Here is a 19,267-nt window from a genome sequence, read left to right as displayed (position 1 = left end):
TTCTTAAATTTAAAGTCAGTTCTTTGCTCTGGCACAGGCTTTTTCACTTTTCTTTTTAGTGTCCTGACTGTCACTTTTCATGCCTCTTAGCTCTGAGTTCCAAAGGAAATGGAAATTGATTGACTTTTCATTTCATATGCACATGTAGGAACAGTAGCAAAGGGTGTAGAACTTTATCTTACAGTGTGGGTACTCTTTAAAATTTCTTCTGGATAGATCTCAAAGCAGTCACATTTGTAAGTCTTTCCTCCCACGGAGATGTAGCAAATACTGCCCCCTGCCGAGGGGATACTCAGGATGGTTTGGTCATGTTAATGATCAATTTCTAGTCTTCAGTTACTGGTTTCAATGGTTTGGGTAGAATTTTGTTACTAATAACTAATTACTTCATCATTATACATTCTTTTTAAAAATTTATTAAATTAATTGGGCCATATACATTCTTATTAAAATTATTATATTCAAAGTAGAAAATAAAAGGACAGAAACATATTTTAGCCTTGGGCACATGCATTTATTACTTTCTGTGGTCTGTACAATCATATATCACACAATGCCTGAGGCATTAATAATAATGTTTAAATCTCCATCCATTTTGAACTAGCTAAGAAAATGTTCTTTCCAATGCAAAATTAGAAGAGGATTGTTATAGCATTATTTTAATAAATGAGTTTGTTAAATAATTCTAACAACAATTGAGCTATTTTTCTTCCCCTGCCCAATATTTTTTTTTCAGTATCTGTTGGATTGCTAATATGTAGATTAGTCATTTCAAAGAACTAGCTGTTTGTGCAGCTAAAGTACAATTTCCTTATTCTTCATTATTTTAAAGAGTTAATTACACCTGGTTAATTAACAGTGGAGGATCACATTAAACCAAATACCTTCCGACTAAAAACTCCTTAAAGAAACTAAGCAATGAAATTATTCACACACACACACACACACACATTTGTAATAGGCATGTTTTTGAAAAGCGTCGTGCAATCTGTATTCCTAGATATGAAGAATTGGCTTCACGTATTAGGCTAAATGCTCAGTATCATGCACTGATCAACTCACTTGTTTTTCCGTTTTTCTAGAACCTGCTTTGCTTAGGATTGGATTGAAGCCAAATAAATTTTATCAAGAGAGTCATGAGAAACAAAACCTAGCAATCCAAAGGGTCCCCATGGCTTCTTATAAAATCTAAAGCTTAAACTCTCACTACCTTAATTCAGAAACTTGAGACCCTGTGAGAACTAGTAGGAGGGTCGGGCCAGGTTGAATAATCTCCTGGTGAGAGATTCCAGGACGTGGTTAACTGCCATCTGTGCCCATTGAAGGCCCGTTTTCCTCAATCTTACAACCAAAGAAGTCCTGTTTGTCGTCAACTCTACGCTACTTCCTGACTGTCCCTCACACTCCAGTTAAGTTGAAAACTTCGACTAAATTAAAGTACCTTGGCAGGACTTTCTAATTCGAGCAGTGTTTGGAGTCTTGCTGAGTGGTGGGCTCTGAGCTACACTACTCGTAACTCATTCACTGTTACTGATTCTGTTGGTATGGTTGAACCCAATTTATCCCATTTCCAAAAGGAACATCTTGACTCTCCTGAAATCTCAGATGTCTGTTTGATAATTGGATGTCCCATCCTAGTAAAATGCCAGTTAATTGTTTAACAGATTGTAGTCTGATTTACTCAATCTCAGGTGGCTAACATAACCCATTCCACTGAATTTTACCATCTCATGGAGATTCTTTTGCTGTTTTTCTCATTGCCTTGGAGTTAGTTGTGTTGATACTTAACATTTGGTAATGCTTATTAAGAATAATGATGATGCTGAAATAGTGATTTCCTACTTCATGTTCTTCTAATGTTGTGTTTTGAACGTACCTCAACATTTTTCATTTTGGTTTTCTATGCTACAGGCTATACGTCAAATGTTGTTATGCCAATTGTTGGAGTTTTCCACACCCCAAATGAACAGGAAATATTCCTAGGAATAAACCCAGCACGATGCTTTTCACATAGTAAGCACTCGATAGATCTGGTTTGATGTGGCTTGTGTTTTGTGATGGTTGCCAGTTCCAGGATCTCCAGAATTAGATATCTGCAGAATTTGTAGATCTATTACACACATAAAGCTGGTCGAGTGGGGATGGGGAAAGGGTGCAATTGCCTCTGGTTTGCCATGTTGATTTTTTTTGTTGAGTCATCTTTTTCTACAAACTCACTGTTAGAATAAAAATGACACCCCCCAGAAGAGTACTTATATTAACCATTATTATGTGGCCACAGAGAGGATAGAGAGTTTGGTAAAGATCTGGTAGATTTGGGTAGAACTAGCCTCCTCCCTTTGAGAGTAGATAGGTCAACTAGTAAAACTTTTCCTCAGCACACCGAAGAACACCTTCTGAAGTAGAATGGTGAGATGTGGTAGTATCTTCTAGAATGGTGAGGTATTTCCTATCTGGGTGTTACAGACTTCATATTAATGAGATTTCTCATATTAAGGTGCCATATGACCAATCTTGGGAAAGTATTTACAAATATACACATTTCAGTGCTCTGTTTTTTCTAATTATTATCTTTAATTTGGTGCACATGAAGTTGTTGTAACATCAACGGATATATTTTTAGTTTGTTTGGAAAAAGACACATTCATCCTAATTCCATTCAAGCATTTCTTTTTTCTCTTGAAAGGTACTTCTCTCAAAGATAGGAGGTATTGTCATTTCTGTGTAAAGAAAGCAAGATGCCACACATACTTGTTTAATGTGGAGCTATCCGGGTATCACTGCAAGGAATTCATAAAAAGGAGTCCATACAGATAAAGAGTAACCCTTACGACAGTATAATCTAGACAGCGCTTGAAATAATAATCATGCTACTTGAGCTGAAATAATGGTGGCAGAACAAGCACTAGCCAGGCAGAGAAAAAAGACATTCAAGCTGACAGCTCATTCGTGTGTGCTGAAGTGGATCAACCGCTCATCGCAGGGCAGAAGGCAGCCTGGTGGTAATGCTCCTGCGTTTCACATTGGTGTGGCACTGAGAAGATCCCCACTCCTGGCACCAGGGTCAAACTGAAGCACACAGCTGTGTCGTTTCTCCTACGGGAGAGAGACAGCAGGCAAGCTCTTTATTCCTAAAGTTTGTTAGAGAAACTGTGCTACGTATAATCCAGCTGTATACTCTTGGTAATTAAGGAAAACAAATGCTCTTTGCAAACTCATTAGAGATTTAAAGTTCTTTAAGTTTTCATCAGGTTTCCACAGCAACAAAGAGTTTCAAACAATAGTCGAGAATGCGCAAACCATCGAATAAGTAGATTTTACTTGTTCCTGTTTAGAAAATTATTCAGATAACCAGCCACATCAAAGACTATTAAACTTTTTAATTGCTCAGGTAGGAAGATGGGGAATGTCATCATTATCTATCATAAGAAGAATCTGCATTAGATAATGCTACTTGAATTTTGGGCTAGAATAACATACTTAAGGACGCTACTAAATGAAGTGCCATTTAGTACTCAGATAATCACATGCTTCAATTATTCATAGGACACAATGCATGAATTTACAATACTAATTGTGGTTTCAAAAAGTGTCTTATGCTATCTTTTACTTACATAGGAGGGTCGACCAATGCAAAACAAAAGTATAAATGTTTGCAACTGCCGTAGATAGCATGTGCATGCAATTGGGTGGTATTTTAGTGAGGTCAAAAGAGTGGAGAAATGTGTCTCCTTCGTGTTTTGCAAAGTTCTTGTAGGATTTAGCCCAATACCTTGTATTTATTAAGCATTCAGTAGTTGCAATTGATTTTTAAAGAAGACTTGGTGATAGTGTATGAATTTATTCACCAGTCTTGTGTTATGTAAGACTCTGTTCCCTGGTCTGTGCTAGGTGCTCGGCGGTAGGGACACTGAGGTGAATAAGATAGCACTGACCCTCTGGGCCTCAGAATTATACACTGGAGTAAGTGAGGGTGACAACTGCAAATTTAAATAGAACTGTGACTCCTCAAGCTATTGAGTACATGAGGTTGGACAACTAAGTTCGTGAACTCGTCCTAGAAAGAGTGCTACACACCTCCTTGCTGAATATCACTACGGTCACCTTCCAAGTACTCCCTCTGGGAAGCTATGCACTGACGCCAGCGCCTAGTCCACCCTTCAAAGCAATTTTGGAACTCTTTTTCTGGAATGGCCATCAGGGCTGTCGTCACATTATCCTTGATGTCCTGAATGTCATCAAATGTCTTCCTTTCAATATTTCCTTTATCTTCCCTAGAAAAGTCCTTGGGGGCCAGATCAGGTGAGTAGGGAGGGTGTTCCAATACAGTTATTTGTTTACTGGCTAAAAGCTCCCTCACAGACTGCCGTGTGAGCTGGTGCATTGTCGAGATGCAAGAACCATGAATTGTTAGCGAAAAGTTCAGGTTGTCTTAACTTTTTCACGCAGATTTTTCAGCACTTCCAAATAGTAAACTTGGCTGTTTGTCCAGTTGGTACAAATTCATAATGAATAATCCCTCTGTTAACAACATCGTTGCAACAAGTTTATAAACTTAATTGTCAGACCTCGTATGTTGAATATTTGACTCATTCACTCCTCATTATTATTAGGGAAGGGGCAGGGGATAAATAGTGGAAGACCAAACACAGAGTATACTCATACTTTGTTTGGAATCAGTAAACATCTGCAACATTGTTTCCCTACAAAATCATTCTGTTTTTCCCCTTTTTTTGTCAATATATTTTGTTTCTCCCCCTTCAGAAAGCATAGAAAAATCTAAAAAATAAGATGATATAAAAATACCTCTAAGTCTATCATTCAGACCATTTAGAGATAACAGTTGTTAGCATTTTTTACATATTTACTTAGCCTTTTTCCTGCATATATATTATGAGCAAAACAGATACCTTAATACAATTATAATTTTGCATTATGCTTTCTAATATAAGCATGTTTCCATAAGCATATTTCCATATCATACAAATATTTCATAAACATCATTATTTGTTGGCAACATATTATTCCATTATATTAATGTGCCATGGTTTATTGAACCTTTCCTCTGTTATGTTTTAAAGTTGCTACTTGATTCACGTAATTATAAAAAGGACTTGTATATGGTCTTTGGTTGAATTTCTGGTCATTTCCTACAGATTGATTTCTAGAAGTGGAATGATTGGGTCAAGTTTATGACTACTTTTAGGGCTGTTAATACAATCCAACAAATTTTTTTCTGGAACAACTGAACTAATTTACTCTTCCAGCAGCAAGGGATGTCTCATTACAAGCTTGCCAGCATTGAATAGTATAATTTATTTTTCTTTGCAAAATTGCTATGTAAAAAATGATATATCATTTTTATTTTGTCTTCCTTTGGTTACTACTGACCTTGATTATATTTTGTTTATTAGCCTCTCGTATGTTCTTACATATTTTTTTGTTCCATGAATTGTCTATTAAAATTTATATCCATTTTTTGTTGGAATGCTCTTATAATTTTAGTTTTGCTGCAGTCAATTCTTGTCTGTCATTTTCTTTTTCATGTCAACTTGCTGTCTCCTATAGCTTTCTGCTTTATTCAGTTGGGTCCATGTCTTCTTATATTCTGTAAGGATGGCACATAATTTTCTGGCTTTTTTTTCTTCTAGTGCTTATATACAATAAACCATAAGTTTTATTTTTGGAAATAAGATTTATACTTAAAATTCCAAAATTCCAAAATTGATTACAAAAGTAAACATAAAATAAATGACAATATATGTGTTTACATATATTTATCAACTATATAAAACCAATATCTTGCTATAAAAGCTAGATCACATTTTTCTACATGTGCTGGACTTCCTAATGACTTCTAAAATATGAGCTTTCTCTAGTAAATCTCTCTGTAGCAAGTATAGTGTGTTAGTTATTGCTGCATAACAAATCACTCCCCAAATTCAGTGTCTTTAAAATAATAAGCATTTAATTAGCTCTTACTTCACATGCCAAAGGAAAAATACAAGCATTTATTATCATTTTCATCTACAGGTCAGCTGGGAAGTTCTTTTGATCTCTTTTGGGCCCACTTAGGCATCTGTGCTCAGCTTTGCTGATCTTGGTTGGGCTCTCTCATCTGTTTTGGTGAGCCAGCTAGCTGTAGGCTGGCCTAGGATGCTTTCGCAGCTTAGACACCCACCCGGCTCTCCTCATGTTCCCTCCTCCTCTGGAGGGCCAGTCTGTGCTGCAATAGAGTGAAGTCAGATTTAATCCCAAATTTCAAATCATTTCTTCTTTTAAAGGAGAAAATATATGTTCAGCTTACATTTTATTTTATTTTTAAATCTCCCTTTAAAAATTCTACTCCTATAGAATTAGAAAACTTACGAGGAAAAAAAAATGTCCATGTTAAAATTCGTATTATGATCTCACACAGATGAGCCATAGATGATAAGATGCCCATTATAAAAATGATCTCCAAAAAAAGCATTATTTTTTTACTCTTTAAAAGTAACGTAAGTTCACTGGGGTGGGGCGGGAATCCAAAAAGTATAACAAAGAAACAAAAGTCATCGTTTATTCTACCACCCAAAGGTAATTGCTGTTAACATTTTGATCTACATCTTTTTACACTTCTTCATTTATATACATATGTATATCCAAAAAAATGTATACACATTTTAAGAAAGGAAAAAACTATTAAAATTATAATAATATATACCAATAACAAAAGATGAATACAAGTCATGTGTATACATTTTTTGGCACCCCTGATACACACGCACACACACACACACACTCACACACACAAACACACACACACACACACCACTAGGATATAAAACAAAGGCTTGCCTTGGGAGTGGGGAATTTGGCAAACGAAGAAAAAGTGGAATTTTTTGTGTGTAGGTGTTTTAATTATTTTCAAGACCAATGGGTTTAAAAGAAGGAAGAGACCTACTCTCCAGGCTGTGTTGTGTTTTATTCATACATTCACTCAGTAATTCATTAAATTTTAAGCACTTTCTCTGTGTCATGTACTGGGTTAGGGGCCGTTCATTATATGGGCCGGGAGCTTTCCCCTGCAAGTGGTACTAATGGTATTACCATTATTACCAGACGTGTGGGAGGGAGAAGGCCTAAGGTGGAAGCCATTTTTGTCATCTGTGTATTACTTCATGGAGGTCTAAGGCACCAGGAGGGCAGATATTTTGGTGGACCACAGACAGCAGGAAGGACCAGAGGGAGAGGCTTTTACCTCCTGAGTGGAAAGACAGAGGCAGACTGGAATCGGTTGAACTGTTTTCTTACTTAGCCTGCTTGGCTTCATGACCTGAGGAAAAGGTTATTTAATAGTTAATAAAAGAATAGCTACTATTTATTGTCTGTTCTATGCCAAATAGTGTACTATGCACTTACCATTTCATTTACTTCTCACATGAATTCTGTAAATTAACAACTAACATTCTGAGCACTTACTATGTGGCAGCCACAGTTGTAAGATTTTACATGCAGTCAATACATTGAATCCTTGCAACAAATCTGTGAGACAGGTCCTGTGATGGGGGAAACGGAAGTTAGAGAGACTTGCTCAAGGTCACATAACCAGAAGTGACAGACCAAAGCCTCTACTGTATTTTTGCCCACAACTGTTTAACGTACTTAATTAATGAAAAATGGTGTTTCTGATTAATAAGAAATCCCCATCTGTCACCAAATTCAGTTCTGAGAGTTTGTCACTTCTTGGACACTTGAACATTGAAGACTATAAGAAAACATAACTCTTTAAATGTTTACTAAAATTAAAAAATATATATTATAAATTAATCTTAATCTTAGTGGAGTTGATTTCTTTTTGGAAGAGACTTCCTTCCTCGATTAATACATTTTATTTTTCTTTCTCAGTGTTTTAAAGAAATAAATAATATTGCTTTTCTGTCTCCATGCACCACATTGGGATTTCTTTGGCAACTAACAACTTTTCCTTGTTTTAAGGACTATTTTTTTTTTATCGTGGTAAAATAATACATAACATAAAATTTACCATTTTAATAATTTTTAAGTGTACATTCAGTGGCATTAAGTACATTCACTTGTCGTGCCACCAGCCCTGACTATCCAGCTACAGAACTTGTTCATCATCCCAAACTCCGTATCCACGAAACGGTACCTACCCATTCTCCCCAATCGCTATTATTATTTTTTTTTAACTTTTATTTATTTGTGTGTTTTTCCAGGACCCATCAGCTCTCAGTCAAGTAGTCGTTTCAATCTAGCTGTGGAGGGCACGGCTCACAGTGGCCCGTGTGGGGATCGAACCGGCAACCCTGCTGTTAAGAGCACCGCGCTCTAACCAACTGAGCTAACCGGCCACCCCCAATGGCTATTATTTTTAAAGGAGACAGATAACTATATTAAGCTTAGTTTTCTTTATATGAATGAGCACATAATTGTTTTAGGAATGTGAAGGAAAACGATATTTGTTAATATAATGGCAAATGCAGAACCTACTGACAAAGGTATATAATTTGTAAAAATAGCTGAGTGGGCGAAATTCTGATTTTCAGTTGCCCCCGGCACTCCTGTGCACTTCTGATAATGATTTTCCTTGGGCATGTAGTTATACTGATAGAAATCACATCCACGCATAAAGAGTGAGCTTAATTATACATAACTACATGCCTCAGATGAGGTTTTACATTTTTTTACATATACTTTCTTATTTATAACAGATGAGACTAAATTCTAACTGATCTCAAAAAAGTAGTATGAATCACCCTCAGAGTATGAAAGTCTTACTGGATGAGGTGTGTCCATTTTGCATGAAGATACTATACCTTGCCTTCCCCTTTCTCCGGTTGGAAATTGTTTTCCTTACATGGCGATTCCACAGTCTCCTCTGGTCCTTGTTGTGACTATGAGACAAGGAAAAGCTCAAAGGCTATGTAGGGTTTGGATGTAGTTGGTGGTGCAGCAAAACACACTGGTCCTATTCAAAATGACACTTCTTTACATCCTGAATTCATTTGTACTGAGCCTAATCATTTAAGTTCAAAATAGTAAAGATTAAAAGCAGTCAAAGTGGTTTGATTATTAATGTATGCCCCAGTCATTGTGCTGAATGCTTTACATGTATGATTTCATTTAATCCTCACGGTCCTGTGAGATAGGAGTCAAATTCCCATTTTACAGACTGGAAAACGAAGGACAGAAAGATTACACAATTTGCCAGAGGCACCCAGTTAATAAGTAACAGACTGAGGATTCAAACCCAGGCAGTCTAGAGTCCTTGCTCCTAGCTGCTGTGTTAACACTCACTTCTGGTCCATATCAGGCGTGAGAAGTTTCCCTTGTAAGAGATTCAAGGTTAAACCAAACAGACAAATCTCTCCCCCCCACCTCCATGTGGCTGAGGTGAGCGAGGGTGTCTCAGCTGAGGTTGGGCCCTGGATCTGGTGGTGAAGGCTCTTTAGCCGGGGAGGGAAATGGAAAGGCAAGGGTGATCTCCTGCTTCCGCCATTTGTTATCTGGTTGGTGAGAGGAGATGGGGAAGGGACATCTCTAAGTAGACTTCCAAAGGAGTCATGTCATTCTTTGCTCTCTCTCTCTCTCTGTGGTTTTGTGCCCCTTTGCTCTAGGTCTCCAAATTGTTGCCTCCTCCTTAGAACTGGTCTCTCTTGAAGGGACCACTTCTCTAGAGCTTAACTCATATTTACTCTTATTCCCACGTCACCATGAGAAGTCTTTCCTGAGTGTAACTGATTCAGCTGGTTGTGAGGATTGTGGTAGGAAATTAATGGGCTCCAAGGTGGGAATGACTCTCCCCCTCCTCACAACTCCCCAGTTCTCCCGGGAAAATAGCCATGCCTACATTTTTGAAAGAAGTTTTAATGGAAATGACTCCCCAAGTGAGGGAGACATTTTTTTAAATTATTCATTTTTTTCAGTTACAGTTGACATTCGGTATTATTTTATGTTAGTTTCAGGTGTACAGCATAGTGGTTAGACAGACAATTATATAATTTATGCAGTGATCCAATTAGCCTAGTACCCACCTGGCACTATACATAGTTATTACCATATCATTGACTATATTCCCTATGCTTTATATCCCCATGACTGTTTCGTAGCTTTCATTTTGTACTTCTTAATTCCTTCACCTTTTTCACCCAGGAGGGAGACATTTTTGCACAGGGAGGAGTGTAGATGGATTCTGCCAGAAATTGAGGAGGTTCAGTGCCTGTGTCCCAGGGATGGGTCCCAATGATCCCAGAGATTTCAGAGGGACCTCAGAGTAGAACCTGGTCTGCTCAGTCTCTGATCTCCTCTACAGTCTGGCAGGGCCAGAAACTCTCTCCTGAGCCCTGCTCATGGTTCTTGCTCACAGATACAATTGTCCACACATAACTTACAATGAGGAGAGGTAACGTTTCCTGGTAATATTCCTGAGCCCAAAGAACACATTTGCAGATAGTTTTCATCATTTTCGTGAGTTCAATTCATGTTTCAGGAACAAATGCTTTTCTGTCTGTAGGTACATTTTTGTGACTATTTTTGTAGACCTTGAGTGCCATACGCCCCTCAAATCAAGGGGTAGCATGCTTCCCCAAATTATGCATGAGGTCTCAGTCTACTTAGGGTCATTAAGTGCCCTCCCACCCCTGTATCTTCTGTAGAGGTCAGCGATATTTACTGCATTACTACATTGTGGTACTTGAATAATTATACCGCAAATTACGTGAAAAATACTTTCTGAGTTTCATACTAAAGCATAGTCTTTATTTCAGAATGGTGACATAATAATATTCAGCATGTCATTGGAAGGTGCCTCTATTTAACAGCAGTGCTGGTTTGCAGCTGAGTCCTAGGAAGGATTTGTTAGCAGATGGTTAAAGTTATGTCAGATAAATAAAAAGATGAAGAACGGATATAGAAGAGTGGCCTGCAAGATACCAACTGAGGTGGCTAGAGCTATTCTTTCACTCCCCAGCACACTTTCGGCTTCTTTTCTAGCCCCTTTTTATATCCCTGTTATTGTATGCACCGTCTTAACCTAGTCTGAAAACACTGCCCCAGTTAGTCAAGTTACCTCAAAGCTACCACCTGGGTCACACCATGACAAGAAAAAGAAGTGTTTTCAAACGAAACTAATCCAAGAGCAACCAGAATTGGCTTATTTTAATTTTCTATCCTTCATTTCATTTTAATTATAGCCCCTTGGAGCCAGTGACTATTTGGAGTTATCAAAGAATTTTGATACAATATTTTTGCGAAACATTCCACAATTTACACTGGCAAAAAGAACTGAAGCTCGAAGATTCATCACTCTCATTGATAACTTTTATGATTTCAAGGTAAGGATATAGTGCATTTTCTCAAAATTGAACGTTTTAGACTGTGGAGCCAGATTGCCTGGGCTGGAGTGCTGGCCTAACACTTAGTTCACTTCTGTTCCTCAGTTTCCTCATTTGTAAATTGGGATAGTATTTTTTACTTCACTATTTTTACTTCAGAGAATTGTGAGGACAAAATTAGCCAATCCATGTAAAGCATTTAAAAACCATGTCTTGGCACAAGCTGAGTGCTGTGTAAGTACTACGAGTAGAGTACTCGTGGTAGTGATAGTAGGAAGTAAAACTCCCTTCATAAGACACTCTGCTATGTTAATGATTCTGTCATTCAACTAGACATATCACGTGCTTTTTCTATGATGACGTACAACACAATGCCTTACCTAGACTGAGTGCTCAATGAATATTTGTTGCATGAATAAATGATTGGACTGATAAAATGAATTTATGAATGACTACAGGATCCTCAGTATTGGAGCTCTCTCTCCCTATGACCCAGAAACCCCAGGAAGTAGCTTCGTACCATCTTGTTGTTGTTGTTTTTATCTGTGTGCTTTAGCATGAATTGCCGAGCCATTGTCCATTCATCAGAGGCAGTACAGCCTAGTGGTTAAGGAGTGGCCCTAGGACCAGCGTGTCTACCTGGGAGACCAGCTTAACCACTGGGGATTCACTGGCCTTCTGTAGACAAAGGGGGAACAACGGTCCTTATCTCATACACTTGTTGTGAGGATTACATGAGCATGTAAAGCACTTAGAACATCTTGTGGCATATCGTGAACTTTCAATGGAGGTTAGCCACCATTAGTACATATCTATAAATACAGAGTTATGGTAACAGTATAAGTGCAAATTCAAATTAGAGTTAATTTAAATATTTCACTGTCAGATACAATTTTTCTCCCTATTCCTATACAGAAATGGATCTAACAGTGATTCTAAAACTGAAGGGACTTTAGAGGGAGGAGGAAAGTACCAAAATCTGCTAGGAGGGAGAGGTGAGACTTTCATGTTCCATTTATTTATTCATTCAACAACCTTTATCATGCCAACCACAGTGCTAAATGCTAAAAAATCAATGGCAAGCAAAGCCAGAAGTAGTGCCTACCTGCTGTTGTCAGAGAAACATTAATTAAATGTCCACAGAACTAAATGTAAAGTCACCACTGAGGGACAATCTCTTGCAAAGAGAGAAAGGAGTATAGTAAGGCAGAGCAGACTTACCTTGGTGGGCTGGGAAGGGCGTGGCCACAGGGAAGTCCTGCTGAGGACCAGCCTTGTCAAAACCATCTGGGCTCCTTAAGATCTGGACTCCACAGCCCACCCATCTGACAAATGAGGACCTGGAACCTGCACGTTCACAAGCTTTTCAAGTGCTTCTTAAAATGCTGAGAAGTGGTGGCTGAACTCCAGTGCGGGGTGAAAGGGGTCACCAGGGTGGGGAGTTCGTAGCAGAGGCCCTGCGATTGGCCTGAGCATGAGGGGGAGACTCCCTTAGTGAGTGACCTCGAAATCTGCTGCGCTCCTCCCAGGGGCCACATGTACATGATCAAGGAGTCAGGGGAGGCAGGGCGCTGAGAACCAGAGCTTGGAAATCAAGTCCTACTCCTTGTCTGCTACGCTATTCATCCAGAGACTCTGCTTCAAAATAGTCACATGGGGTCCGGAATAAAGGGAGTGAGCCTGGAGGTGGCACTCTGTTTTTAGAGGGCTAATGCTTCAAGAACAAAGTGACAGAGGGACATTGGTAAGGGGTTCTTAGAGTGCAGGAGTGATAAACTTTTTTAATTTTTCAGCTAGGAATACCTTGAAGAAAGCTTATCGTCCCCGCCCCCCAATCCTATCTCACCCTCACTGTTTCACTTCTTAATTACAGAGAAAAAAAGTTTTTCTAGCAATGTGATGGAATACCAGAACCACTCTCCTAACATTTGCTTTAACTAAATCTCACATTTAGAGTTTATACTCTTTTTTAAAAGAGGAGTCGAAATTATCTTATTTCAGAAATTGGGAGCATTAAGCAGACATTATTCTAAAATATATTTGTGGAAATTTGTGAAATTATGGTATTTCCAATTAAATAACGAAGAAAGTATCATTTGTGATTAAAAGGATTTATAAGAGGGAGGTAGAAGACCATTAGGAAATGGAAAAGCTAGTCCCAAATGTCAATACATTATTTTAAAATATTGGCATATTTATTTAATTAATGATTTTGAAAGGACAAGTGTGAATCCTGGAAACAAATTCAGGACTCTTTAAGTATCAAGAAGAGTATGTTTTGTATTACTAGTGGATGTAAAATTTATAAAAATATAAAAGCTCTTTCCAATATATGATCCCATATACACACTCACTCAAACACTTGTGTAATCGAGAAATATTAATGTAAAACTTAGTCTTTTTGAAGAATGTCTTGGCTTGATGCTGATATAAATGTACGTTCTAGAAACTCGGGGTGTAATTAGAGTAGCAATGCACTAAACTTAGTAGTCTACCTATCCAGCAAAATGGTAACCTCTTTACAGTGAGTCTGGGGGCCATCTTTGATGTGTACAGAGATGGGCTCCAAACAGCTAGGTATAAATGTCAACTTTGGGGTGTCATTGAAAGACCATTGGACTTAGAACGGAAGAGCTGGGCTGGCATTACAAGCTGAAGCCTCTCCAGGCCTGAAGTTGCGTAAGAAAAGCTTTGTTCCCTACTTCACAGGATAGTATAAACTGTGGGGAAATATTTTGAAAGGTACTGTGAAGTTTAAGAATATCACTTTAAAAGGATACAAATTATTAGGGAAAATATGGGCATTTTAAAAGCAAAAATCTAAGCTCGGCATTTGTCAAAACTCTGTTATGACAGACTTTTATTCTGTGAGAGATTTGTTCTTACCTTCAACTTGTGAAGTGTCAGGAGCAACACCATTTACACGTTTTCCTGTTTCAGGTGCGCATAATTTGCTCCGCATCGGCTCCTTTATCAAACTTATTTTTGCACCAACATCATGACGGTGGGTTGGAGCAAGGCAGAATACTGATGGATGATTTGGGGCTGAGCCAGGTAGGTGATATTACCATAATCTTTTTTTATTATAAAACAGCTTAATTGTTCTTGGTTTGATACGTGGCTACATTTTGAAAAAGGAATGCAAGTATATATTTAACCATTGATGTGCTGCTTTCTTCTAAAGCCAGTCTAGCAGACTTGCTCTCAAGATCATTAAATATAGGGAATCACAGTCTTAGAATGAAAGGAATCTTAGCGATCACGTTTGCTTATGTCAAAAACAAAGGCAAGCTAGGTGGACAAGTGGGCAGGTGGCGGTCACACCACTGACGAGAGGCAGCCCAGAGCTTATCCCATCGCACCGTGCTGCCTTTTCTGGACGTTCTTCATGGCTCGGATGTGTAGAGTGCACGATGCAGTATCCAGGCCTGCGGGCTGGCAAGTCCAGGACCGTGGAGGGCTTAGCAAGGTCCTTGGCTTACAAAGAAGTCCCAACTGAAAAATTAAAAAAAAGATGGGGGGAAAGGTGAAGGGGAGTAAGAAGTTCAAATTTCCAGGTATAAAACAAATAAGTCATGGGGATGGAATGTACAGCATGGGGAATACAGTCAGTAATATTGTGATAGCCTTGTACCTTGTCAGATGGTTGCTGGACTTCTCATGGTGATCACGTCTTCAGGTCTATAAATGTTGGATAACTATTGTGTATGCCTTCAACTAATGTAATATTGTATGTTAGCTATATTTTAATAAAAAAATAAATATTATCCAACTATTAAAAAGAAAAGAAAAATCCCGAACTGCATTCTGTAAACATTTATGGAGCGCCTGTGTGTACCAGGCTCGGCACACCAGAACCAGCCAATGCTGGCCCAGTTCTCCTGGTGCCTGGGGGCTGGCGATTCACCCCACGCCAACCAGAAGTGACTTTGCGTTTCCTTCTTCTGTGTAAATATAAATAAGCACTATAGACTATATTTCTCAATTTTAGACAATTGAAATATTAGTTAATGTTGTCTGACACCATATACCAAAATTCTCTCAAAATTGATTAAAGATTTGAATATAAGACCTGAAACAATCAAATACATAGAAGAACACACAGGCACTAAGCTTATGGACCTTGGTCTCAGAGGGGTTTTGTGAACTTGACCCCAAAGGCAAGGGAAATAAAAGAAAGAAATTAATGAATGAGACTATATCAAACTAAAAAGCTTTTGCACAGCAAAAGAAACCATCAACAACAACAAAAAAGGGCAACCAACTGATGGGAGAAGATATTTGCAAATGATTCCTCCAATAAGGGGCTAATATCCAAAATACATAAAGAACTCACACAACTCAACAAAAAAATACAAACAATCTAATTATAAAATGTGCAGAGGACCTGAATAGACAATTTTCCAAGGAAGACATACAGATGGCTAACAGATAAATGAAAAGATACTAAACATCACTAGTTATAAGGGAAATGCAAATCAAACCCAGAATGAGATACCATCACATGCCTGTTAAAATGGCAATTATCAATAAAACAAATAATAACCAGTGTTGGGAAGGATGTGGAGAAAAGGGAACCCTTGTACACTGCTGGTGGGCATATACATTGGTGCAGCTGCTATGGAAAATAGTATAGAGGTTCCTCAAAAAATTAAGAATAGAGCTGCCATATTACCCAGCAATACTTCTTCTGGGTATCTACTTGAAAATTTTGAAAACACTTATTCATAAAGATACACGCGTATGTACCCCTATGTTCACTGCAGCATTATTCACAGTGGCCAAGACATGGAAACAACCCAAGTGTCCTTCGCCAGATGAATGGAAAGGAAAGATGTGATACATATATGCAATGGAATACTACTCAGCTATAAAAAAGATGAAATATTGCTATTTGTGACAATATGGATAGATCTTGAGAGTATTATGCAAAGTGAAAAAAGTCAGAAAAAAGGACAAGAACCATATGATTTCACTCGTATGTGGCATATAAAGCAAAAAACAACAAATGAACAAAATAAACAATCTCATACAGACAACAGAATGGTGGTTGCTGGAGGAGAAGGGGGCAGGGGGAGGACATAGTGTAAAGGGAGTCAAATATATTGTAATTTCAGGTGCTGAGCACATAATAAAGTTACAGATGTTGTATTCTGTTGTACACCTGAAATTTATGTAATGTTATTAACCATTGTTACCCTAATACATTTAATTTAAAAAGAAATATTAGTCAAAAACTTAAAACTATCTATGCTCACCCCCCCCCAAATGACTGGAGCCCCGTTCTTCCAACCCCAGAGGTAAAAGGCTATTTGGAATGAGAAAACAGTTCTTTATTAACCTGAGGAGAAATTATGCATTCTTAGGAGTTTGGGAAAATGAGGCCAATAATTCTCTAAAAAGCAAACTTTCAAAATATGATTACATGTAGAAATACATAGCTTCTTATAAACCTATGTTCTGAGACCTTTTGAAATGGTGGTTTCTCTAAGAGCAATACTTACATCCAAATAATATCTTTGACAATTTGAAAGAATACACTTGAGAAACTGCGTCCTCTCCGTTTTTAAAGTCCTTTAAATCACTGGCTTTTAAATTCTCCCCACCCCGTATCCCCGGGGCATCAAGGTTCAGATATAAGGCAAACTGAGGTCAGCACTTGGGGCTAATGATATATGAAGAAATCAGGGCATGTGACCGCAGGGTTGTGTGGTTTTACAGTGGGTCAGTGGGAAACATGGATTCAGGAGTCCGGAACTTTCCTCTGAGAGTATAATAGCAAACCCCTAAAGTAAGAGACAAAAAATTCAATATCCACTTCATGGCTGTGAGCCCCTGTTGGTGTCACTAGTCCCAGGCTGTTTACTGGCCTCACAGAGGGCTCCCCAACTGAATCCTGGATAGGAGGTTAAGTGTCCCCGCAACTGAAGACCAGAAGCCTTACCAGAGTAAGCTCCCAGGCCATCTCCAGGCCCCACAGGAGGCCCCTCAGCCATCCAGTTTGGAAAAGGTTCTTCAGAGGTTTGTCCTCAGGGCCTCCCTTCAGTAGTGTAACCCTGTCTGTGACCCTCAGAGGAGGGCATCAGCCTCTTCCTAACTTGCCAGAACTACTGTTTTTTTGTCCTTAATTATTTCTGGAATGCACTTTTGGAGAAAGAATTCTTTTTTTGTCTGGAATGTCCGTAAGATTTTACAGAGAACTTGGATCTGAGCAAAATTTTTTCATATTTGGATTTTTGGGTGTTGTCTTAGCTTTAATTATTCTAATGCTTTCCTTACTGTTTTCTCCCTGGTAATTTGTTCTAGTTATTGATTATTGGTTTAAATTAGTTGAGTCTCTAGTCTCAATTTAAGAGATTATATATGGAAAAAAAATTCATACAACATTTTGAACATAATCTAAACACATAAACCTAAAAAGTTTTTTTTTTTAAACCTGCACTTAAATTTTTATTTGTGGTGGTTTTAATTGGTGCTGGGTTATTGTTTTGTTTTGTTTTTTTTTTGGCCATCAGGACTCAGCGGAAGGACTTTCCATGTTTACTGGAGAAGAGGAAATCTTTGCATTTCAGCGCACGATTTCCCGACTCACAGAAATGCAGACTGAACAGTACTGGGATGAAGGGGACAGAAGCAAGGCATAACCATCACTTTTGCATGACTAAAACTCCAGACAAATGATTACCGCAGGGAGAACTCTTTATTATGGGACTTGAAGGAATCATTTTCTCATCATTAATTATGTACTTTGTCCTCTGGACCATTGTAATCTAAAATTACCGTCAAAGATGGATTAGTAAGTTAAAGCCATTTGTATAGGTCTACTTTTTGCCTCTCTATTTGACCTAATTTCTGCACCACAAAATTAAAATCAGCACTACTGAAGATTAATAAAGGAGCAGACATTTGGCTTCATGGTAAGCTAGCTGAATGAATCTTGAATACACACACTCAGTAAACACAGGGTGTCTGGATATCTCCGAGCTCTGGCTACATGATAGAAAAATATGCATCTTTTATGAGAGGGGGAGGAAAATTTCTTCATTTCAATCCAAAGCAAAGAAAGTGTTCTGATCTTATAAACTAAAGCGAGTAACATTTTAGAATATGGGCTTATACATGGGATTTTGGGGAGCTCTGTATTATACTAATCTCCCAGGCCTTCAGGTTTCCACACAACAGAGAATGTATTTTTTTATCCTGAGGTCAAGTTTGGCAGCCAGGACCTGATCTCCAGCAGACACAAAGTGGCCTGAACAAATTGAGGATTGTGACACCAGAAAATCAGGAGCAAAAGTGTCAAATTGCAGCTGGACAAGCAGATCCCTATTTCTGACAGCCAGAAATAGGACAGCTACCAGGAATGGGGACCAGTGGGAGAGTGTTGGAAGGGGACAGAGTCCTGGACACACCAAGGGCAGAGTGGGCTCCTGCTTCCCTGAGCCCAGCAGGACCGCAGTGGACAGCGGGCTCCTTCAGCTGCTCCTACGCGTTTGCTCTGGTCACAGATGCCACTCCCCAACCTTGCCTCTGCTTCAGCAGTGAGATGGACCTAGTAGTAACCTGGAAAGAACACTTGATGAATTTACTTAAATAAAATCCGATTTGTCCTTCACTGAGGTCATTCTTTGATTCATTCAAGTACAACCTGACTTTGCCATTATTGTCGCGGAAAGGATCTTGATTGAGGTGGTTACAAAAGTCAGTCCTTCTTCAAGAAAAAAAGAGAAAAGAAAAAAATGCGAAATCCACAAAGTCTTGTAAAAATCAAATATTTTTGGGGGGTAGACACAGGTGAGTCAGTTCAAATAAATGAGTACTGTCATCAGCGTAAGGAAGCTCATTGAAGCTGCTTCATTTATAAATGAGTAGTCTATCCACATTAGTCTGTTTTGAACATTAACCTAAGCCAAGCGGATAAATGGGTATGG

At 38.5% G+C, this 19,267-nt stretch overlaps 1 protein-coding gene across 6 annotated transcripts in view; it reads left to right on the top strand.

Moving 5' to 3' along the window:
* The window catches only part of AFG1L (AFG1 like ATPase), a 182,773-nt gene extending 163,722 nt beyond the window's left edge, over window positions 1-19,051 (top strand). For 2 of the 6 annotated variants that reach the window (XM_081045261.1, XM_081045263.1), the window contains 3 exons: window positions 11,196-11,336; window positions 14,277-14,390; window positions 17,852-19,051. In XM_081045261.1, coding sequence (XP_080901387.1) covers window positions 11,196-11,336; window positions 14,277-14,390; window positions 17,852-17,980 — 384 coding nt within the window. In that variant the 3' untranslated portion in view covers window positions 17,981-19,051. The remainder of the gene's footprint in view (window positions 1-11,195; window positions 11,337-14,276; window positions 14,391-17,851) is intronic. The other 4 variants (XR_013993152.1, XR_013993153.1, XR_013993154.1 and 1 more) reach the window with 4 other exon arrangements.
* The last annotated feature ends 216 nt before the right edge of the window (window positions 19,052-19,267 follow it).

The sequence above is a fragment of the Rhinolophus hipposideros genome, assembly GCF_964194185.1.
Source record: "Rhinolophus hipposideros genome assembly, chromosome: 3".
NCBI lineage: Eukaryota > Metazoa > Chordata > Mammalia > Chiroptera > Rhinolophidae > Rhinolophus > Rhinolophus hipposideros.
Note: the sequence above shows the minus strand (reverse complement) of the source record. Positions and strands in the feature narration are given on the sequence as shown.